This window comes from Oryctolagus cuniculus, chromosome 15, assembly GCF_964237555.1.
Source record: "Oryctolagus cuniculus chromosome 15, mOryCun1.1, whole genome shotgun sequence".
Taxonomy (NCBI): domain Eukaryota; kingdom Metazoa; phylum Chordata; class Mammalia; order Lagomorpha; family Leporidae; genus Oryctolagus; species Oryctolagus cuniculus.
Genome location: NC_091446.1, coordinates 61,687,986 through 61,712,030, shown reverse-complemented (window position 1 = coordinate 61,712,030; position 24,045 = coordinate 61,687,986). Strand labels below are relative to the sequence as shown.

General features: G+C 50.2%; 1 protein-coding gene across 1 annotated transcript in view; it reads right to left on the bottom strand.

Annotated features, from left to right (window-relative positions):
* The window catches only part of MACROH2A2 (macroH2A.2 histone), a 43,461-nt gene extending 19,663 nt beyond the window's left edge, over nt 1-23,798 (bottom strand). Inside the window, exons 1-2 of the mRNA XM_002718440.5 lie at nt 23,641-23,798; nt 7,542-7,772 (exon numbers count right to left, since the gene is read on the bottom strand). Of these exons, the coding sequence (XP_002718486.1) occupies nt 7,542-7,713 (172 nt within the window). The 5' untranslated portion in view covers nt 7,714-7,772; nt 23,641-23,798. The remainder of the gene's footprint in view (nt 1-7,541; nt 7,773-23,640) is intronic.
* Nucleotides 23,799-24,045: the final 247 nt, after the last annotated feature.

Sequence of the window (24,045 nt, the reverse complement as noted above, 5' to 3'; positions counted from 1 at the left end):
TCCGCATCCAGTCCAGCTTCCTGCTGATGCACTTGGAAAGGCAGAGGGTGATGGTCAAAGTAGTTGGCCCCTCCCACCTACCTATGTGGGAGGCCAGAATGGAGTTCCTGGCTCCTGGCTTTAGCTGGCCTAGCCCCAGCTATTGCAGTCACTGGGGAGGGAACCAGTGGATGGAGAGGAGCCCCCCCTGCCCCCAATTATTCTGCCTTTAAATAAATAAATAAACCCTGGATTCTAGGCTCTAGCATTTTTTTTTTTTTATTTGACAGAGAGACAGAGAGAAAGGTCTTCCTTCTGTTGGTTCACCCCCCAAATGGCCGCCACGGCCAGAGCTTCACCAATCTGAAGCCAGGAGCCAGGTGCTTCCTCCTGGTCTCCCATGGGGTGCAGGGCCCAAGCACTTGGGCCATCCTCCACTGCCCTCCCGGGCCACAGCAAAGAGCCGGACCGGAAGAGGAGCAACTGGGACTAGAACCCGGCGCCCATTTGGGATGCCGGCATTGCAGGCGGAGGATTAACCAAGAGAGCCATGGTGTCGGCCCCTGGCATTTTTTCTTTAAAGAGAAGAACGTATTGACACAACAGAGACTGTGTAGCACATAATTTGTGTATTTTTGGATGTTCAGTCTGGACATCCTTGGACAGGGACATCACTATTTAAATGGCTGAAATCATGTTACTCATCATTAGTGGTTCAAATGTTATTGTGACAAGTATATTCTCAGGAATCACAAAAGTCTGCTACACTCGTGAGTGATTTTATCGATCTTGGGGCCCAAAGAGTCCTTACATTGGCAATCAATAGGAAAACAAGATTCACACAGCACAACTCGGCTTCACTGCCAATTCTGCAGGACAATTGTGATTCTGCTGAGTGCTCTGGACGTCTGTGAGGTCCACAGACTCCTACAGCACGGCCGAGCTCCTGGCAGTCACACCGCCACCACAGCAGCCACGTGGAACACAGCTGAGCGGCTGCTCCCACACAGGCACAACTCCCTTAGCCAAAGGCATGCCCGGGTCTTCTCCTTCTGTACACAACCTAGACAACACTGGGCACTCCAGCCCGAGGAAGGTAGGAAATACCACCTTCAGTGAACGGCTGGGACCGGGACACGGAGTGGCCCTTCCTCCACGGCTCAGTCTCCTTGCCCGACCCTGTGTGGTGGTGCCCTGTGCTCTCCTTGGGCTCTGCGGTCTCCTGGGGGAAAACCCACCCAGCCACGGCTCCAGCTTCAACACACAGGCCCCTGCTCTAGTCCTGCCAGGACGCCACCTGGACAGGGGCCCTGCAGGAAAACGAAACCCGGCACGTCTCCAGTCATTTCCCCACACCTCCTTTTCCAGTGCGTCTGGGACCCGGCAGCTCCACCCACACATAGCCCCTACCACAAGAGGCTTCCTTCTCCCTCTGCTCACCTGCCCCCAGCCCCTCACGGCCAGCCTCCTCAATCTCACTCACCTGTGCCCCACTGGGTGCCATTACTGGGTTCAGGCTGGCCTCTCTTCTAGCCCAGGTGATATGATGGCTGGCCACGTGGTTTCCCTGTCCCTAGTTTTACCCTCCTCCAGATCCGTGCCTTCATATGCTGGCCCACATGCACCTTACGCAAAGTAAAACAAAGACGCCCCTTCCCAAACGCGCTTTACTGCCCTTGGTTTTGTTCCTGCAAGGCCCTTTATTAACATCTGCTGGCAATTCTCATAATAAATATCATTGCAGTCTATGGTGGGAATGAGACACCACTTTTTTTTTTAGAGACTTATTTACTTCCTTGAAGGCAGTTACAGAGACAGAGACGGGGAGAGAGAGAGAGATATCTTCCATCTGTTCACTCCCCAAATGGCCGCAATGGCAGGGTCCGGGCCAGGCCAGTCAGGAGCCTTGAACTCCACCCAGGTCTCCTACAGGGGTGCAGGGGCCCAAGCGTTTGGGCCGTCCTAAGCTGCCTTCCCAAGCATATAAGAAGGGAGCTGTATCAGAAGCAAAGCAGCTGAACTCGAACCAGGGCTCCAGTATAGGATGCTGGAGTCGCAGGCGGAGGCTTAACTAGCCGCGCCTCAACACCGGCCCCACATGTGTGGGGGCGCTCTTACATGTGTGTCCTCGGGCCGTGTAAGCCCCGTGCAACCATATACTTGCTCACGGCAGCCACAGTGATTTTTTAAAAATACACACGTAATAAATGAAAACCGTTAGATAAGAAAATGCGTGGAGAGACCCAATTGACCTGGTATAACTCGGCAGTAAGTTAAAATTCAGCTGAGTTGGCATTCTTGCGCTGTCTCTTTAAGTGCCGGCTTGATACGCCCACCTTCCCAGGATGCACCTATCACATCCGGGATCAGGCGCATGCTCAGACACCACCCATTGGTAGCTCCGATGTGGCGGGGGCGGGCTCATCCCGTTCGTTATAAAGAGAGGTGGCAGGTGGGTGAGAGGACTCTCCCGCAGGCCGGTGGTGTCGGTCGTTGTTTGGAGGACCGTGGTTTTTCTTTTCTCGTTCACGGGCAAGTCTGGCTCACTTATGTTCTGGATTTCTCTGTGGGCAGCCCACACCTGCATGTGAATGTGTGCTTACTCGTTCACTGCTAAATAAAGCCTGTTTGTATTTGCACTCAATACCTGCTTCCCAGTTAGTCTATTTATTTTTTAAAGATTTATATATTTATTTGAAAGAGGCACAGAGAGGCAGAAGCAGAGGAGACGTCTTCCATCCGCTGGTTCACTCCCCAAATGGCCGCAACGGCCAGGGCTGGGCCAGACAGACCGAAGCCAGGCGCTTCTTCCGGGTCTCCCAAGTGGGTGCAGAGGCCCAAGGACCTGAGCCATCTTCTGCTTTCCCAGGCCATCAGCAGAGAGCTGGATCAGAAGTGGAGCAGCTGGGACTTGAACCGGCACCCACATGGGATACTGGCTATGCCACAGCGCTGGCTTCGGGATGTGGGCATCTTAACTATTACACTACATGCCTGCCCCTGAGGCTGATAAATTGGCCAACACTAGCAGAATTCTACACATCAAGGAACTGAAGTATGGATATGCTGAATATTCTGGGATACTTACACAGGTTCAAGTCCATGGAACATTCTAGAGTAGTTGATTATGCATTCTTTGCTGGATTGTTCAACCTCTGTCATTAAGGTGGGACTAGAGACATTGTGTGTCTCTAACAGCAACAGGATGTGTGCACCTGGGACCAGCCAGGCAGCCCGCCTGGGGAAGTCAGGCACAGCCACGCTGCCCTCGCCCCTGGGGCTGCTGGAAGTGGGTGCCACTGCGGGTCTGTCCCCTCCCCTGCCAGCCTGCGTCTCAGCGACTTGGAGAGAGGACTTCAGAAACCAGACATGAATCTGAGGAGGGGCTCCTCCAGCCAGAGGAGTGGCTGCCGGGCTCCCAGGACCACAGCAGGAGGGACCAGTTCACGCGGGGTGGAGAGCACTGTGTGCGAGATTCAGGTAGGAGCAAGGCGTGCCATACTCAGTGTTGTCTCCTGAGGGCCACCTGGGAGCGGCTGTGCCTGTGACGTGCCGACGTCCCACAGGGGACCCTGGTGTGAGCCTGTGTCCCGGCAGCCTCTCCCCTCTGGGTGCTGGAAGAGGTGCCTGCCTGTGTGGGGTCAGAGCTCCGGCCAGCTCTGGAGCCCCCAGGAACCCAGCTTCCCTGGCATCTCCCTGTGTCCAGCCCCTCTCTCCGCCGCAGGGGCTGCCTCTTGTCGGTGCCAGGAATGCTTTCAGTAGTTGGGTGAGCACCAACGACCCGTTTCAGACTAAGTGTTTTTAGTTTTTAATTGTGATAAAATATACAGAACATAATTTTTTGCTGTATTTAAAGTCCAATTCAGCCAATTCAGTGGCATCAGCTCCCCATTCTTCTTCCTTCCAGCTGCTGGTAGCCATCTCTCTGCTTTCTGTCTATGAACTTGATGCTCCAGGTACTTCCTGTAGTGGAATCGTACTCCATGGTCTTTCATCCGCACGGTGCTGTGGTCTGCATTGCGGTTTTGATCCTTCTTGTGGTGGAGTAACTTGGCGTCCCATTGTGTGGACAGGGTACAGTCCTGTGCAGATGGACACTTGCAATCTGCCTTTCGGCTGCTGTGGGTAATGCTGCTGCAGGTGTTGGGGTACGGCTGTCTGCTTGAGTCCCTGCTTCAATTCTAAGGCTGTCTGACTGCTAGGTGATGGGTGGCTCTAATGTTGAGCTTTTTTGGAACTAGCTTGTTTCCCTTAGTGAGCGCGCTGTTTTACAACTACTGGGGCTGGGTCAAATTGAAGCCAGCAGCTGGGAAATCAATCCAGGTCTCCCATGTGGGAGGCAGCAGCCAACTACTGGGGTCCTCACCCTGGCGTGCCAGGCTCTGCATTCGCAGGAAGCTGGAATCAGGGTGCGGAGCTGGGACTTGAACCCAGGCACTCTGATCTGGGCTGTGGTGTCCCAAGCAGCATCTTGACTGCAATACAAAATGGCTGCTCCCAGGATAGATTTTTTTTTTTTTTTTTTTTTTACAGATAGAGTTAGACAGTGAGAGAGACAGAGAGAAAGGTCTTCCTTCTGTTGGTTCACCCCCCAAATGGCCGCTATGGCCAGAGCTACGCTGATCCGAAGCCAGGAGCCAGGTGCTTCCTCCTGGTCTCCCATGCAGGTGCAGGGCCCAAGCACTTGGGCCATCCTCCACTGCCTTCCCGGGCCACAGCAGAGAGCTGGACTGGAAGAGGAACAGCCGGGACAGGACCGGTGCCCATATGGGATGCCGGCGCCGCAGGCAGAGGATTAACCAAGTGAACCACAGTGCCAGCCCCAGGATAGAGGTGTTTTTTTTTTTTTTTTTTTTTTTTTTTTTTTTTTTTTTTTTTTTTGACAGAGTGGACAGTGAGAGAGAGAGACAGAGAGAAAGGTCTTCCTTTGCCATTGGTTCACCCTCCAATGGCCGCCGCGGCCTGCGCTGCGGCCAGCGCACCGTGCTGATCCGAAGGCAGGAGCTTCTCCTGGTCTCCCATGGGGTGCAGGGCCCAAGCACTTGGGCCATCCTCCACTGCACTCCCTGGCCACAGCAGAGAGCTGGCCTGGAAGAGGGGCAACCGGGACAGAATCTGGCACCCCGACCGGGACTAGAACCCAGTGTGCCGGCGCCGCAAGGCGGAGGATTAGCCTACTGAGCTGCAGCGCCGGCCCAGGATAGAGTTTTAGATACATCAAATACACAGGATGACAAACAAAACCAGTGTCCTCGGAAAACAGTTTTCTCAGTTGTTTAAACGATATCCACGTGCTTCCTCACCAGCGTGTTGAGTGACAGGATCTAGTGACAATGCTGATAACCACGTGACAATGCTGATAACCACGTGATTGAAGAGCTCCCACCCTGTGGGTCCTAGGCCACACCTTCCCCTCCTCAACCCAATGTGGTTTGGCTCTGACCACCACATTGTCCTCGCCCAGGTCACCATGACCTTGAGGGGCCAGGTTTGTTGTCTTTGATTTTTGCCTGAGTGGCCCATCAGGGCTGCTGGCTCCCCTGCCTTCCCTGGGCTCCTATGGCGTTGCTTGCTCACACCTCCCCCTCAGCCTCTGGCCGTCTCTTTGCCCCTTTTCTGCTGTACTCGGCCCATGAACCTGGGTACCTGGTGCTGCTTGGGCAGGCCCTGGGCCCTGCAGTCTCGTGGCCATGCTCTCTCTCTAGGGGACCTCCCTCACTCTCATGGCATCTGGTGCCCAGCCCCTCCGCTCCCTCCTGGGCTCCTGACACACCTGAGGTCTCCACTCAGCTGCAGCAGTGGCGGTGTGATGGCAGTCACTCACGTGCTTGGCTGAGCCAGGCTCTCTCTGTGCAGCTTTATGGAATCCTCACAAGGATACCGCCCGTAGTACAGCACTGTGCCTAGCGGGTCACAGCTTGCTCTTTCATAAAACTGTTTTATTTTCATTTTATCTGAGAACAGATCTTTCATTTGTTGGCTCGCTCCCAAAATGCCTGCAGCAGCAGGTGCTGGTTCAGGCTGAAGCCAGGAACTGGGAACTCCATCCAGGTTCCCTACGTAAGTGGCAGGAACCCAAGTACTTGAGCCACTGCCAGCTGCCTCCCGTGGTCAGCATTGGCAGGAAGCTGGATCAGAAGCAGAGGAGCTGGGAATTGACCAGGCACTCCGATATGGAATGTGGGTGTCCCATGGGGTGACTTACCCACAAACACTCTGATGTGGAATGTGGGCGTCCCATGGGGTGACTTACCCACAAACACTCCGATATGGAATGTGGGCGTCCCATGGGGTGACTTACCCACAAACACCTGCCCCAAGAGATGGCTTTTGAGGCAGAGACAGGAGAGCTGAGGAACCTGGGGTCAGAAGCTGGGGCCGCTGTGCCACACCTGCAGGGGTTTTCACCCTGCAGTTCAGGGCCTCAGTTTCCCAGGACAGTTTGAGGAGGATGCTTTCTAATCCAGTGGACTTCCCAGGGAACTTAATCTTGTCGTTTGGGTAATTTGTTAATGTTAAGCAATGTTAGCTGTTATTGCTCATGGTTAAAATGACCCTACAGGCCGGCGCCGCGGCTCAATAGGCTAATCCTCTGCCTGTGGCGCTGGCACCCCAGGTTCTAGTCCCGGTCGGGGCACCGGATTCTGTCCCTGTTGCCCCTCTTCCAGGCCAGCTCTCTGCTGTGACCTGGGAGTGCAGTGGAGGATGGCCCAAGTGCTTGGGCCCTGCACCTGCATGGGAGACCAGGAGAAGCACCCGGCTCCTGGCTTCGGATCAGCGCGGTGCGTTGGCTGCAGCGCGCGGGCCACGGCAGCCATTGGGGGTGAACCAATGGTAAAGGGAGACCTTTCTCTCTATCTCTCTCTCTCACTGTCCACTCTGTCAAAAAAAAAAAAAAAATTGATCCTACAAGAAACAAACCATATTTACTTGTGTATCTCATACTCTCTCTCTCACACACACAGACTAGTCTCCCCTAATCTGCAGTGTTGCTGCAGTTTTCAGTTACCATGGGGGTTCACCAAGGTCATATTAAAAGGAAAATTCCAGAAATAGAGTTTTAAATTGTGTGCCATTCTGGGTAGCAGGAGGAAATCTTGGCACCAGCCTGCCCTGTCCCTCCTGGGATATGACCAGTCCCTTTGTTGAGTGTATCCACACTGTATATGCTACCCACCCACCGTTATCAGACGGACTGTTGTGGTATCACAGGGCTTATTTTATTCAATAAAAGCCCCAAAGCACACAGTAATGATGCTGGCCGTTTAAACTTGTTAAACTGCTTCCTTTAAGTAGAAATGTGTAAGGTCCTTGACTTAAAAAGGAAAGAAAATCAAATGCTGAGGTTGTTAAGGTCCACAGTAAGAAATCTAGGAATACAACTCCCCCTAGCCCTGACAGCAAAACACAGCTAGGCTAGAGAGCTCCTAGGTGGTGGGTCCTCTGCCTTCTACTGGTCCTTCCCGCACCCTCCTCCCTCTCCTGAAGCCTCTGGGAGTTGGCTTGGCCTCGCAGGCCAGGTGAGAGCCGTCACCACACACAGGCGGGCGGGTTTGCCTTACCTGCCAGGTACTCGATGACAGCCGCCATGTAGACGGGAGCCCCCACGCTGATCCGGTACTTGAAAGTCCCTTTCTTCAGGTAGCGCATCAGCCTCCCCACCGGGAAGATGACGCCTGCCCTGGCTGAACGGGACAGCTTGGACATCTTCTTCTTCCCGCTCCGGCCCGACATCTTGCCTCAGTTTCCCTCTCAGCTTGCTGACACCGTGGCCTCCCGGCACTAACAAAATGCTGAAAAGGAAAGAAGGCGGGGTTGAGGCAGGGTGGCTGCAAATACCCGGGACTCAGCAGTATGGCCTCTGGGTGCTGGGGGGATGCACCTGACTGCAGCTGCAGGGTGCTGCACGCAGAAGCTGGGCGTGGGCAGGCCCACCTGCAAACATCCCTTCCCCATCAAGCCAGCCCAGCCTTGAGAGGACCAGTTCATGAAAACTGTCGCTGGAGAGTGGCCTGAGAATGTGGCAAGAAGTACAGCGGAAGAGGATGTCCATGAGTGCGCGGTTAATAGGAAATAGATGCAAAGCTGGGATTTAGTTCATCTGATGAGCATCAGTGTAGAACTCAATTCCCTAAAGCATCCGACAGTGCCATTATGATGAAGGAGTTTTGTATTAAAAACTACAGAATTAGCCACAAACTGCATTCTCAACACTCATTTATCTCCCAGGTGAATGATGCAAGTTTGGGACATTTTATTACATACATCAAATACACTGTTTTCAAATGCTCCTATGTACTTACCACTCTGTTTTTGTGTGTGTGGTTTTGCCCCCAAATGGTGTAGACATTTATCAAAGTTGGGTTTAAGCGTGAGTAGAGGTTTAGCGTAGATGCTAAGAGACCACATCCCTCACTGACTTCCCTGGCTCCAGCTCCTGACTCCAGCTTCCTGCCAGTGCAGACCCTGGGAGGCAGAGGTGATGCTCAAGTAATTGGGTCCCTCCCACCCGTGTGGAGCCCTGGGTTGAGTCCCCAGCTCCCAGCTCTTGTCCCTGGCCACTGCGGCCATTTGGAAAGTGATCCAGCAGATGGGAGCTCCCTCTTTCTGTCTCTCTGCCAATCTGTCTCTGTTGATATCTCTGACTCGTAAATGAAAAAAAAAATTAAGTACATGCAAAGATAGTCTTAGAATGCTCTTTTTGGTAGTAAGACGCAGAGATAGAATAATATCACCGTGTTTAGAACGTCCACGTTTTCCATGCTCGTGTTGAGGTGGCTTACTCTCTTAAATCCACCTGCAGATGTGCTGCCTTTGAGGAAGCCACTAACTGCTAATTAGTTTATTCATCAGTAGAAGGGGACTTCAAAAATTTGTGGAAAATGTTATTAAAAGGTGTTTATTTTGGTGCAAAAATTTTTGAAATCCACAGTCTTTTTCATAATAAATGTTTTAAATGAATTTTTAAATGAAAAAAACTACGCATGGATTTAAAAATTTGTTTTGCACCAAAGGGACTTTTTGAGGTGTCTGGTGTGGAACACCTGTCCCTGGGGACAGGTGTAGCAAGGTTGAGTGGCCCTGTCCTCACACAGCACCTGTTTGCTAGCTGGGTGCTGGTGCTCAGAATGGAGGTGGTTCTTGGTAGAGTGGACAGAGCTTGGACCAGAGCCGAGGCCTAGGCACGGTCCCACTTCTGCATAACCAGTTACCCGAGCTCCACGTCATTTCTCTGGCCTCTGGCCTCATCTGCGAAACAGGGGAGGTGGCTAATTGATTCTTAAGGTCCTTCGGCCTTAATCACACTGATTTTCCTGAAATGCACTTTCAAACGGTTTTGGAAAAGAAGCTTAGTCTCTTTAAAAAGTCAGTTCTAAAGAGTTAAGAGCCTGCACAGGTTCACAAAGATGTATTAGTGACTCCACTAAGCCAATTATGTGCTTTTTCCAGTACTGTTAAGTAGGGGGGGAGGGGGATTAGTAAGTCTGGTTGCCAAGGAAACCACATGAAAAGCCCATCACTGGGTGGACATGCCCGGTGGATATGGTGTGTGGTGGATAAGGTCATGATCTCTCCCTACCATCCTCCCACTGGGGAAGATGCACAAGGACCAATGTCATGAGGGCCAGAACGTCCCCTACACGCACACGCGTGCACATACACAAACAGCCAGAGAGCGACTGGGTGGCAGGATAAAGCCGCCTGGGCCCTCTCCCAGTGAAGCCACGGGGAGTCACAAGTTGTCCTAAGAATTGGAAATTCAGACGTGTGGCAGAAGAAAAGTGACTTCAGGGCATTGGTCCTGCGGAGAAAGTGCCGAGGAAGGAAATCAGGGCCGGAAGTAAATGTAGGGATCACCCTAGGAGTGCTTTATCACAAGAGTCCCTGTGGCTTCTGGGCTTCCTTCCTGCTGAGGGCCTTGGCTGGGGCTGGGGAATGCAGCTCCAGGTGAGACCCACTGACCTTTGGGTGTTCTTGAGCAGGCCCGGCCAGCTCTAAGCAGCCAGAGTCATGGCCGTCAGAATAACCACACTCAGGAATCCCCAGAGGATTCCAGGTCCCATTTATGGAGTCCACAGATGGAGGAAAGTGCTGGGCCTCCCCAGCCCTGGGAGAAGACCCTGCTCTCCAAGACCACCCCCGCCCCATGCCTGTGCTGGACTCCACCGAGTTAGGAGAAATTATAACTCCAACTTTCTTCTTTCCTTGAACTCCACTCACTCTTGGGAAGAAAGGAGTTAAAAACTTGACAGGATTTTATCCACATCCTGTGAATCTGAGTGTTGAGAAAAGAAACATCTCAACAGGAAAATTTGTTTCCATCCCGCTAATACCTAAATGTTTACATGTATTTACCTTCTGTTCTGAAACAGTTTTGCTCTGATTAGGGCTGCAGTATGAGCACATTATGTCTGTTTACATGTTTGAAGAAAGTGTGGCTGGAGGATACACTTAGCACCTCACACACACCACAGAAGGCCCTGGGGACAGCATGGCTCTATGCAGTGGCTGTGTCCTCCAGGTGACATGTGGGACCCTTGAGGAACCTGAAACCCAGATCTGCAAAGATTCAGGGTTAGCGAATCAGAGAGCTCTAAGCTCAATGGCCCTGGGGGACAGGAACTAAACTGCAAACTCCGGGAAGCAGGGCAGCTGTGCCCTCTCACACACAGGGGCCCCTGTGGCCAGAGGAGCACCACTTGTGGGCGTGCAGAGGAACAGGGAGTGTTCTGACTCTGTTGTTTTAGGATTTATTTCTAGGATCAGGTTTCAAGCCCATAAAGACACTGATGAGTTAGATTTTATAGATAACACAGGGTAAATATTAAATTACAGCACTGACTCAGACATGGGCAATAAACTCACACCAGCCTATTCAAATAACTACTGTATTTCACTGGTTTTATGATGTACTTTTTTTAAAAAAAACATTTTACTGTCTCTAGAAATTGGTATGCATTTTGCCATCACTGACACCTTGCATTCAATGAAAGATAACATTTATGGGGTATTTATTATTGAACAAGAAACCACATTACATGGTATGGAACTTCCATGACCCTGGTCCTCAAATATTTTCCAACAGAGCTGCATTAGAAAATAAATATACCATAATAATGGTAGTAATAAACCATAATGAAGTTTCAAAGAGATCTGAGAGCCATGGTTCCCAAACTATGCACCAGGGCACCCTGGGGCACACCTGCAGGAGTGGTTAAGCTTTCAAGGCAAGTACAACGAAGCTTGGCCTCTGCTGGACCCGCACTCCCAGCTCATGCTGGCTCACGGTTTCAGTGGTAGATTGCATGCACTACATTCTTCTTGATGAGGCCTTATCTTTGCAAAGCTGGGTTTTTGGGAGTTGCTGTGATTAAAAGCAAGCTGTGGGTGAAAATCAATATGGGACAGAAAATGAGAGTGGCAGTGTCCAGTCTGATTGAAGAACTTACGTAGTGCCCAGCAGGTGCACACATCTTAGTTGTAACTCATTGTGAAGATTTGAGGATGGCATACAAATATTCTCTTCAATTCGTGTGTACTGTTTTTTCAAACAGCCAGCACATGTGTAGCCATAAATACTTCTGAAGTTGCTCGGACCTTTAATAAATGGAACTCACGTTTCTTCTGGCCTGTGGCAGAGAGGACACATGGCCGAGACACTGAGGACTCTGAACTGACAAGGTTCAGGAATATTTGTGTTGGGCCTGCCCCCATTAAGCTTGAACATATAGTCTTGCTCAAGATCCCCTTGAAGCAAGGAAAAGAGGAGATAAAGAAGCTGTTTTAGACATTTGAGATTATTTTACCTTTAAATCTAAGTAATATTTGCACATTGTAAGTAAAGGTAAAATTGTTTCTGGACGAGTCAGTGTTGAAAATTTACCCCTTCTTTCTCCTCCAGGCTCACTTGCAGAGGTGACCACATGTGACAAGTCTGCATTTTGTATTTCTCTTTCCTTTTCTGATTGTTGACAGTTATATGTTCACTTTAGTTTCCTCCTCCAGTTGCCTTAGCAACTTTAAAATCACAAATCTCAGGCGCTGTTTCTGACTCCTCCAGTTTGGGCATCACCTCTCACACTGCCCTCTCGTAGGATGAGGATGAGAGTGCAGACCTTTCTCTGGTGCTCGGCTCCCTGCCTTGCCTGCCTAGTTTCATCTGTCTACTTCCCATCGTCTCGGTTCATAACATTTTACATTTTTTGCATCATCACCGCATTTTATTTTTAGGTTTATTTTATTTTATTTTTTAAAATGTGTTGAGACTTGTATAGCAGCATATTCTTTTTTTTTTTTTTAAGATTTATTCATTTATTTGAAAGAAAGAGTTACAGAGAGGCAGAGAGAGAGTGAGGTCTTCTATCTGCCGGTTCACTCCCTAAAAGGCCGCAACACCTTGAGATGGGCTGATCCAAAGCCAGGAGCCAGGAGCTTCTTCCAGTCTCCCATGTGGGTGCAGAGCCCAAGGACTTGGGCTATCTTCTGTTGCTTTCCCAGGCCACAGCAGAGAGCTGGATGGGAAGTGGAACAGCTAGTTCTTGAATCGGCACCCATATGGGATGCAGGCATTTTAGATGGCGGCTTTACCCACTATGTCACAGTGCCAGCCCCTCTAGGTTTATTTTGAAACTGAAATGCCAACATGCAGCGTTTGGGTGATGAAGACTTTGTACCTGTTGTTCCCAGCAGAATACCGGGGGGGTGCTAGTGGCACATTTCCTTCTCTGTGGTCCCGCACTAGGAGCCTTGTGTCCCAGCATCAAGAATGGGATCTGTTTGCTTTGGAAACATGACGTTCAAAATTATCTCTACTTTACTTGGCAGCACCTTCAGATGCTATGTTTTGTGTATGGTTTCCCCTCCGGCCTGTGAGGTTGCCAGCTCTGCTGTCCAGTGGCTGGAACACGAATGGGTGGATACTGAACTGCTCTCCGGATGGCGTTAGGTTCCTGCAGGCCACTGGTCATGCTTTGATCAACTGATCAACACGCAGCCTTGTCATGCCTGTGTTTCTGTTTAAAGGCATCTTATGGGGTATACGTGCTTGGTTCATTTAACACTGAACTCACGGCCGACAGCACTGTAGCTCATGCCTGAACAACGCTTCTTTAACACCCGTGATGTCTCCATATGGTGCATCTCACCCTTGCCCTGAGGAACACTGGGCAGTGCCTCATTATGCTTGTGAGCCATTTTAAATAGCAAACACCAACAAAAACATAAAAAAATCACAGCACGCCAAGGACTGCGAAAAGCATTCCTGTTGCTGGTGTGAGAGCTGAAGCAAGAAGGCCTCGTTCACCTCTTCTTAGGAATGTGCACATGGGGAGACTGACACTCCTTGAAGCTCTGTGCGTGTCTTTGAGTGACCACCAGTAGTCCCTGAGTATTGGTTCTGGGGTTACAAATACATTGTAGCCAGTAGGAAATCATGCAGATACAGAACCAGCGGATAATGAGGAGGGACTGCACTTTTCTTTGTTCTTGTTGAACAAGGGAAAGTGTGCCTGTATCATACCCTCCGAATCACTCAGCTTCTCAATTATGTTGTTCTTTGCAGGGGTCCTGTTTGAGGACATTGTCCCTGGATCCCTCTGACCTCCTCCAATTTGGGGCAGAAGTTGTCCTCGCCAGGGGTCATCCCAGGACCTGTCTCCTGCTCATACTCAATCCCATGCTCCCCCTTTCTTGGTTTTCTCTTGGTCTGTTTGTATCCTCATCATGCAACTCCAGAAACAGTACAGGGAAGTAAACTTCGTTTTCTTACACAAACAGAATTGTATTTTTTTTGAAGATTTTTTTTACTTGAAAGGCAGAGTTACAGAGAGGGAGGGAGAGATGGAGATCGTTCATCTGCTGGTTCACCCCCCAGATGGCTGCAATAGCTAGGGCTGGGCCGGGCTGAAGCCAGGAGCCAAGAGCTTCATCTGGGTCTCCCATGTGGGTGCAGTGGCCCCAGCAAGTCCCACTGCCCATATGGGATGGCGGCATCGCAGGCGGTGGCTTAAGCTGCTGCATCACAATTCTGGCCCCTACAGAACGTGTGAACGGGGTGATTTTGGATTATCATTCAGTAGGGTATGTAATTTTTAGCCTTAAAATTGTTTTGCTTTAGCATTTTGAAGTCATCAATCTCTCTCCTCCCCTCTTCATTTTGCTCAGCACTTGGTAGTAAACTGCTCAGTTTGGAGACTCAGGTCTTCCTAGTGCAGGGCTGTTTTCCTGTTAAGTGTAGGATTATTTTTCCCCCAGCCCCTTTATTTCTCCCATCCTTCCTTTTACTTGTCTCTTACTGGGATGTTTGTAAGCCCGGTGTTGATCTCTTGGTGTGTTCCTCCAGGTCTCTTACTTTTTTCTTCTATCTTTTACATTTTCCTCAGTGTATAATTTTGGTAATAATAATTTCAGTTCCCAAGAGCTCTAAGAGCTCTTTCTTGTTCTCTAATTGTTCATTTTCCATAGCATACTGTTTTTTATTATTTTTTTTAACCGCACCTTGTCTTCAAATCTTTCAGAAACTAATTAGAATGTGTTAAAGTTATCTTCTCCCTAAATTATTTCATCCAGGCAGATGTTCTAATGATTGATTTTCATCTTTCTCTTTCATGTTGGCTTTGCTTAAATGCCTGGTGATCTTAGGTTGTGCATCCGTATTTGAGAATGAAAGACAACACTGATTATTATGGGCAGCTAGACGTATCTGCCAGTCGAAAGAAGCACGTGTGCTCAGTCCATCATTTTGAACTGGAAATCGAAAGTGTCATTGTAATTTAACATCTTAACAGCCTCATTTGCAGATCTGCCTAAAAATGAGTATGCTGATAAGGAGAAATTGCTCAACTATTTTGTAATTGAGCGATAATGTCATGTTAAAAAATTAAGATCACTTTCATCTCCAGGTGAGTCGTTGGAAATGAACTGATCTTGAGATAATTGAAGAGTATACAATTTTGTATCAAGACAAAATATAATTTGAATGCAATTCATTATGCCTGTGTTTGCACGACTGTAGCCTATGGGATTCCCTAAACAATATTTAAAATTACACTGTTATCCTAGAAGGGAGGAGAAGAAAATAGGGAAAAATCCTAAGCATTTGTCCTTATTGTATAAACTGGTTGTGGTGAGAAACAGAAAATTTTATTTATACCCACCAACTGCTTTCATAAAAAGACAAAATTGTCTGGTTTCTTGAGACCAAATTTTCTTTTATTTCAAACAAACTGGTAAAGAGCTGATGAAGATGAACCATTCTTATGGTTTTACTCAGGCAACTTCTTGGCATTATTTTTTTGTAAACTGATGAGAACCAGGACAAACCATCCGCCAAGGAGCAGCATGGGCCATTAGCAACCTGCAGTCCTCATGGAAGTGACCCTGTCCTCTACAGTCAAGCTTCTGCAAAGAGGCTTTTAAAAATAATCATGTGATGATCAATAATCAATAATCACAGGCTAGTGTGTCACAGGTTAGGTTTTGTCAAGTTGGTTCGAGCATTGAGAATGACAAGACAGCTTCTTTTGAAATCATTCTCTTCAGAAGTATACAAATCAAAGTACTTTCAAATATATTAGATTTTTGCAACTAGAAAAATAGAGATCTTATGGCTTTTTGATGCTAGAAATGGATTTTTCTAAAAGTTTAAAGACAGTTTTCTGAAATGTTCATGAACATGAGAGTCAGTGCCATCTGCTAATGGATTCCTGTACTGTTTTAAAACTGCCGAAAATTAATCAATTTGTTCAGGTTTTGCCTCTATATTTCCCTGATCTGTGGTATTGTGCTTTGGAATAGCTTATATTGTAAATATTTATGAAAGTGGAGTAGTTATTGCAAGGAAGCATCTTCCTCCTGTCAGTTTAAACCGATCCTTTGGGAGAATAAAATGAGATGAAATAAAAGTAGGTGGGAATAAGGGAATTCGATATAGACATTAACTATTTGTAGAAATATATTTTAAACAGTATAAAAAATCTTGGAGACAGCCTCACATCTAATAGAATTCTCATATATTTTGGTGTGTAACCCTAAGTACTATATTAAAATAATAATAGTTTGTTAGCATGATTTTGTAGCTGTAAAAGCCATTTTCAGTAATACTAGCTAAATCACTTGCTCTATTACACTTCCATTTATGAACTCCAAGGGCAAATCATTATTGCACAAGTAATACTTTCCAAACCATTTTCTTCCAAGGCCACCTTAAAGTGAATGAGAATAGTCAATAATTTTATCGTCATATATATGTTAAAGCACATTAGCAATTTATAATGTAAAGAGCTATATCAAATGCAATTTCATCAAAATGACACACAGATCAAATTAACCAAATTAACCAACCATGAATGTTAGAACCACGCATTAATCCAATTTATTTAAATTACACTATCGGCTAACAGATCATTCCCCTTTTTAAACAGTATTTCAAGTCGTAGCGTGGAGTTGAAGCTCAGCTGCCAGCGCGTTCTCTGTAATTCAGGGCCAGGGAGCGTGTGGCTGTCTCAGGTGTCCTAGCAGTGCTGGGAGAGCTGGTGGGGACCCGTGTGGGGTGGACTCAGGGTATCTGCTGCCACCGCGGGACTTGGTACCTCTGTAACACGTTGTGCTGTATTTGAGTTTTTTTTTTTTTTCTTCAAGTTTGTTTGTTTATTTGAAAGGCAGAGAAGAGAGAGGGAGGGAGGGAGAGACAGACAGACAGACAGACCGGGGTGTGTGTGTTTGGGGGGAGGGAAAGACAGGGGAAACGTCTTTAAAATTGCCTGCAACAGCTAGAACTGGGCCATTCTGACCTCCTCTGTGGGTGGCAGGGACCCAAGTGCTTGAGCCACCGCCCGTCGCCTCCCAGAGTGTGCATAAGCAAGAGGCTGGATGGGAAGCAGAGGAGGGACGCAGCTTAACTCATTGCACCGCAGCAGCTGCCCCAGCTGTGGTTTGTTTAAAGAGGGAAAAGCAGACGTAGCAGGTATAAAGTTTGTTCATGTTTGCCTCATACCACTTTCTACTATAAGTATGTTGGCCTCCTATGGTCAGAGCTCAATGAAAATTGAGTAACAATACTTTGTTTTCTCTGAATCTCAGCTAGCAATGCATGCCAGAACCAAGGCAGCTGGAGCACAGCCCTGTTTGCTCCCTCAATCTAGCTGTCCGTGGAGGACAAAACAAAAACAAAACCCTCACGGTGTCTGGCCTTCCACTCCTTGAGGACTGACAGACGGAACAGCGGGAAAACTGTCCTTCATCTGAGTCTCGGGTTCCAGTTAGCAGCACAGCTAGTTGTTGTAAGCAGGGACCTGGCTCTGTGCGAGCCAGGATGAGCCCCTCAGGTGGGAGTGGGGGTTGGGGTGAGTGTTCCAGGACAGACGGCAGGTGGGCTGCGGCCTGTGGTGCCACCCGACCCAGGGCTTCTAGAGACATCCATGTTTTCTAGGCAGACAGGGTCAGTTGTCTGCAGACTGAGCTCTAAGTAGAGGCAGCCACTCTGGAAGCCCCCTCTGTTCCTCCCTTCCCCTGCCTGTGCCCCCATGTCTATTTTCCTTACTGTCAGTCCTCAGCCAGTGGCTGCCATGCTGTGGGGACCAGTAGCTGGGGGCTTCTGCTCCAGTGTTCTTGACAGGAAGTGTGGCTCCCTGGTTATGCATGCGTTGGTTCCCGTGGATGTAACCGCCCAATCCTCACGGTGGCAGAATGGAAGGGGTAGGGGACTGAGGGGTCCTAGGTTCTACCTGGGCACCTGTGGCCCTTGGGCAAACCAGCAGACTTCTCAGAACGCCCTTTTGGCTTGAACAAAATTTACAAGAGCTCCAGGCTACAGAACAGATGGAGGGGAACTGTGCTGGTTGGAGTGGAGAAGGGCCTGGAGACCCGAGGGCTTGGTCCCCGCCTTTCCTGCCCTGGGCTCTGGGGAGCTCCACCTGAGAACCACCCACCCCCTGGTCTCCGAGATCCTCCCCAGGCTGTAAGGACACTGCTGTTCCATGGAGATGCTCAACACGCGCCACCGTCCCACCGCCTCTGCCGCTCACCTTCACAGAGGTCAACAGCCAGGAAGAGTAGGTCACTTCCAGAGCTCTTCCCTCTGCATCACCCCGTCATCACCCACGATACTCACAGAAGAGAGCTGCACCTGAAAAGTCCGCTTTGTTTGTTTCTTAGGGCCGCCTTTTCTCTGCCCCGAGACAAGATCTCTGTGATGTCTGCACGAGGTTCAGATTCAGTTGAGTGGCAGTGGGGGAGGGGGCGGCACTTGGATCCATGATCACATCACTAAGTGATGGATGTGGAAGCCTGCGAATGACTGTGACCTTGAAGTTTATGTTGTCTATCAGATGCGCCATTAGACTTTGCCTCTCTGTAGCCCACCAACACCATTTAATTGTAATGGTTTTAGTGAGCAGTGAAGGCAGCTCAAAATGTAAATTATATAACTCTGTATATATATATACCTTTGGTAGGGTCAGCCTAGTAAACAGAGGGCCTGGGTTCCAGGATGTTTGATTTTTATCTTATATTTTTGTCCTGTTGTCAGGGAAACACCCCATATTTAGGCATCTAAACTGTATCATTAGGACTGCCTCTCATATCCAGAGACAACTCCCAAATCTTTGGTCAGACCATGTCTTGTAATTTGGGGTTAAAGAATATAGGCACCATAGCCAACTCTTCGGAGTTCACAGAGTCAGTGGGAGTCGGTGCCCTGCTGGTGCGTGCTGCATATTTCCAGACCCATTTCTGTCAAGGCACGGGAATTCTGACTTGAATTACTCACTCCATCCTAAGTTCAAATTGGCAGTGCCAGTCAAATAAATCGGGCAAAGTATGATGGATGGTGCGACGGATAAATGAACAGCCAGGGCTTCAGAGAAACTACCAAATTTATCTTACTTAATATTTTGTGACAAGACTGTTCAAAGTACAGTGTTATGTGGCTCAATCTGATCCTCTTTATCTGGCATTTGTGATAGGGCAGGTAAAATAGTGATGCAAATAAGGAGTTCTTAAAATAAAATTTGTGTCCACTCATATGAAATGTGCACAGTCTCCAAAGCGTTGGGAGTGCAGTGGCTGCTTGTCTGTGCACAGGGCCACAAGCAGCCAGGTTGCCCAGAGCGGAGGTCCTCTGGGCATGTTCTTAACTCTCTGTAAGATGGGGATCATAGTGGCACCTACTCCTGGGCTGTTGTCAAAATTAAATGACTTAATAACACATAAAGTGTTTGAGACAGTATCTGACAGGTAGTAGACATTTAACTATTACAATTCTTCCACAGAAGAAGCCATCAAGGAGAACTTGGCGGAACGCAGTCCGATACTTTGCCGAGCATACTTCTTTTTATCCCTCCATTTCAAGCTCAACTCTTGTGAGCCCACAGCGATGAAAGTTGTGTGGATGAAAATGCGAGGCTTAGCACTCAGCAGCATCTCCCTCTCTCCCCTACGGATCTTAGGAGTGGGTGCAAAGAGGTGCTAATGGAATTTGAACCTTATGCAGACTGAACACATGTAATCCACCGGGAACCCTCAGGACAGTGAACACTTTTGTTTCTCCTGAGGCTGAGCACCTTTGGATAGCTCCTGGTCTAATTAAATATATTCTCCCAATTCCATCTGCCTCAGAATTTACAATCACCACAGTGTTGGAATCACACACACTCATTAAATCATAATCTAAGAATGAAAGGGACTTGAGTAATTAGAAACATTTCATAACTACCCACTCCTAATTTTTAAAGGCTATTGAAATATGGCTTTTAAAAATGTTTGATTTGAAAGGGAGACAGAGAGGTATCTTCATCTGCTGGCTCACTCTCCAAATGCCTGCGACAGGACAGGCTGAAACCAGAAGCCTGGGGGCCCTAGGTGCAGTAGGTTAATCCTCTGCCTGTGGCGCCGGCATCCCTTATGGGCGCCAGTTCTAGTCCCAGCTGGCCCTCTCCCAATCCAGCTCTCTGCTGTGGCCTGGAAAAACAGAAGATGGCCCAAGTCCTTGGGCCCCTGCACCTGTGTGGGAGATCCAGAAGAAGCTCCTTTCTTCTGGCTTTGGATCGGCACAGCTCCGGCCATTGCAGCCATCTGGGGAATGAACCATCTGAAGGAAGACCTCTCTCTTTGTCTCTCCCTCTCACTGTCTGTAATTCTAGCTCTCAAATAAAATCTGAAAGAAAGAAGGAAAAGAAGCCAGGAGCCTGGAACTCTATCTGGGTCTCTCAAGTGGGTGGAAAGGACCCAAATACTTGGGCCATTGCCTGCTGCCTCCTGGGTTCATTAGCAGGAAGCAGGATTAGAAGAGGAGCAGCCAGGACTTAAACCAGGCACTCCTATGTGGGACGCAGGTTTCCCAAGTAGCGGTTAACCCACTGTACCACAGTTTAAACATATGGTCATTGTAGCTAATGGATTATTACCTCCTAAAACACATCTCTTCCTCCAGCCTAATTCCTAATATCCCACTGTGTACCCAAGAGAAAAACATTCCCCATCCTCAAGGCTTATACATTTGTTCCTTTTAAAAATACCACCTTCCGGCATGATTATGAGAACTCGTTTCTTCTCTACTAGCTCATTTTTCTTTCCTTTCTTCTGAATAGCTAATTGGAGATATTCACAGAATCACAGTGGTAGAAGTTGTGCGTGGCGTTAGTTCATCCTTCAGCCAGATCTTGGGGGGTGGGGGGGGCAGGCCAGGGCTGTCACCTTGCAGGGGATTTACAAAATGATATTGGAGAAAGAGGAGGGGCTAGCTGGAGCCCAGATTCCACCTCACAGGTCCGGTCTGCCTGGTCCTCTTGTGCCTTCTGCATCGGAACCCCGCTCGGTTCTCTCCGAGTCCTGGCCTACTCCCCCTTTAAACATTGCTGTGGTATGTACTTGTTACTCACATTATACATTCCCAACCACCTTTACATGATTAATTTATATTTCCTGCCCACTTTTTATGCATTTCTACTTATGGAAATTTAGAGTTTTGATTTTACATCAATAGTACATACACTATGCATTGTTCTGCAATCTGCCTTTTTTTTTTTTTTTTACAAATGAATAGTATGTTGGTATATAAAGATTTGCTTCATTCTTTTCAACTGCTGCCTAATATTCCAAGAGATGGATGTTTTGAAGTTAAGCTAGCCATTCCTTATGGATGGCTGTTAGGTTGTTTTGAATTTCAGAAATACCAAAATTCTGCCCAAGCACTGGTTACACAGGCTGAGCAAGCGTGTGCTTGTTTCTGTAGGAGACAGAGCAGGACATGGAACCCTGGGTTACAGGAGATGCACATTGTTCATTTAGTAGTGCCAAGCCCCTTGCTCATTGACGCCATCAACTTTCACACCCAACAGCAGCAGACAGAAGCACCTGTTTGCCCACTGGCTTGCCAGTGTCACTTTTTACCTTGGTCTACCTGCAGGTAGAGTTTATTTCCTTTGCCTGGAGATGTAAGACCTGTTTGCGGCTCTTCCCCCATCCAGAGGTGTTTATGAATCAGTGCTCAATAAATGTTTCTTGGATGACCTCCACCTATATGTTCTTTGTGTGTGTTTGTGCCATATGCACTTTTAAAAAGCAGTAACCAAGACTCTGTCTGACTAACGTGGATGTTACTTCTTCAGAATAAAAATCAATCAGAAGGTTGGCTGAGTTTCTGTGCAGGCTCCCCACATGCCTGCCCCTGAACAAGTCACGTTAACTTTCACTGAAAGTTGCCTAAGACAGCATTTGCCTCCTGCTTTGCTGGCAGGAGGCAGTGGAAACAGACTGGCTGTCTCAGACAGAGCTAGCAGGGTGTCCCACCCACTGGGAGACTACAGACCAAAGGCCCTCACAAGCTTGGGAATGCGACACAAGATGGACCCAGCAGGGGGTAGGGTCAGAACCTGGCTTGGGGGGCACTCTGGTCCAGACTTTGGAAATAGGGGAACCATTAACAATGTCTCAAGCCAGGCAATGAAGGGTGCAGGTGAGCAGAAGTGCGTCAAGGCAGGCAAAGTGGGAGGAGGGGAGCAGTGGGCGGTTTCATGTGTAGTCAGGACACAGGATAGGAAAGGGGCATGATGGGGTTCGGGATGGATGTTGCCACAGGCCGGGGCCTACGTTTAATTACACGATAGTCTCGGTTTAAGGTAGTTCTCAAAGCCGTGAGCTCCCTACCAACTCTCGGAGCCCTGAACGTTTCCTTGGAAGTTTCCTGAGAACTTTCCGTTAAGGACGAACACGCCGAGAACCGCGTGTGCTGAGGCATCACAAAGGCAGCTGCATGCCTGCTCTGGGGTCTCCTTTTGTCTCACCCACTGAGCCGCTTCAGCAGCCGCACTGGACGGAGGACAGACGGACTGACCCTCCTGCGGGCCTCCGGGTCCCCATTGCCTCCAAGGTGCACGAGGCTATTCTCCCGCGGGAGGCACCCTGACAGCCGGCGACGGGGGCCATGCCCACGGTGCCCCCGGGAGCTCGCGGGCACCCGCTCTGGTCTCCCAGCACTTTTCTTCTAGCCCAAACCCACGGCCACGAATCAGTACTAGCAGAGGCTCACCGTGGCCCATTTCGCCCCAGGGACAATGGGCGGGCACTTGGGGCGCCCGTGCCCCCCTGGCCATTGTTGCAAGGAACAAAGAGGGCAGGAACTGAGAGCGCCCCCACGAGGAGAGGCGGAGAAAGACAGCCGCGGGCTCGACGCGGGAGGCTGCGGGGCCGGGCCGGGGTGCGCCGGGATAGCGGGCCCGGAGCCAGGGAGGCAGGGCTGGTCCCTGGCGCCCGGCGCTGCCCTCGCCTGCGCCGCAGCCACTTTACTTTTATTTCCTTTTCACCTTATAGTATTATGATTGTTTTTTCCCGCGCAAAGCGGAAAGCCGGGACTGCCCAGGCGAGCCGCGGAGGGGCCGCCATTTCCCGGCGAAGGCGCAGCGCGCGTCTGCACCGGGCGCCCCGGAAAGGGAACCGGAGGGGAGTGCCCAGCCCCGCGCCCTCCTCCGCGCCGGCCCCTGGGGCGCACGCCCGCCCGCCCGCGGCGTCCGTGGCCGCGCAGCAACCCCCAGCCCTCGCCCCCGCCGCTGGGCGTCCCCGGCCTGACCTTCGCCGGCGCCGCCCGCTCCGCGGACCCCGGTGCCTTCCCTCCGCCCGGCGCCTCCGCGCCCGCTCCATTGTCAGCCTGGAGTAGCCGGTGCACGGCCCGGACACCCTTGGAGGCTCTCGGGCGGCCCTCCCCGGGCTCCCGCGGCCCCCGGTGCAGACCCCGTACCTCCTCCCAGGCTCTCTGGGCGTCTGGGCGCCTCCCTCCTCCCTCCTGCGCCCCAAACTCCGCATCCCCAGCAACCCGAAGCGCCTTCCAGATTCAGCCGCGCCCGGGGCCCACCGCTGGACCCCGCATCCCTGCTCCCGCCCGCCCTCATTGCCCGAGGCGCCCTGGGCCCCTGGCCGGCCGCAGGAATTGAACCGCTTCCTTGGCAACCCCCTTTATTTCCCGAGGAAGCAAGTTGGGCAGCTCGATTTATTCATCATCTTTTTTTTTTTTTTTGCAAGGGGTGGGTGGGCTGCCGGGGGTGCGCCCGCAGGGGCTGCGGCGAGGGGCAGCGGTGGCCCTCTCGGGCCCCCGCACTACCCAGGCGGCGCGTTTTGTCTCCAGACCCCGGAGCCCCCGAAACAACAATGCCATCGCCATGGCGGGCTCACCTGGTGCTGCGCCGCCTGCTCCGCGCGCCCCTCCCCGGGCACAGGTTCGGCCCGCGCGGTGCCGGTGCCGGGCAGGACTCTTTGCCTTTCTTTGGGTTTTATCTGTGCGTGTCAATGGCGGCAACGGCAGTTCTCTGGGCCGCGGATAGTAGCGGGGGGGAGGAGGAGGAGGGAGAAGGGATTGCTCCTTCTCCACATAACCACCTCTAGGAGGAGTCGCTCAGCCTCATCCCCCGCCAGCCCAGGCGCCGCGACGGGTCCGCGGCTCTCGGCGGGGCTGGATGAGCTATTGTCCTGTAGGAGCGTTCACCGCGACACCACGCAGCCCCCGCACCTGGCCACGGAGGCCCTGTGGTCGTCAGCCGGCGTGTCCTGCCAGCCAGACCCACCGCTGGTGGGAGAGGG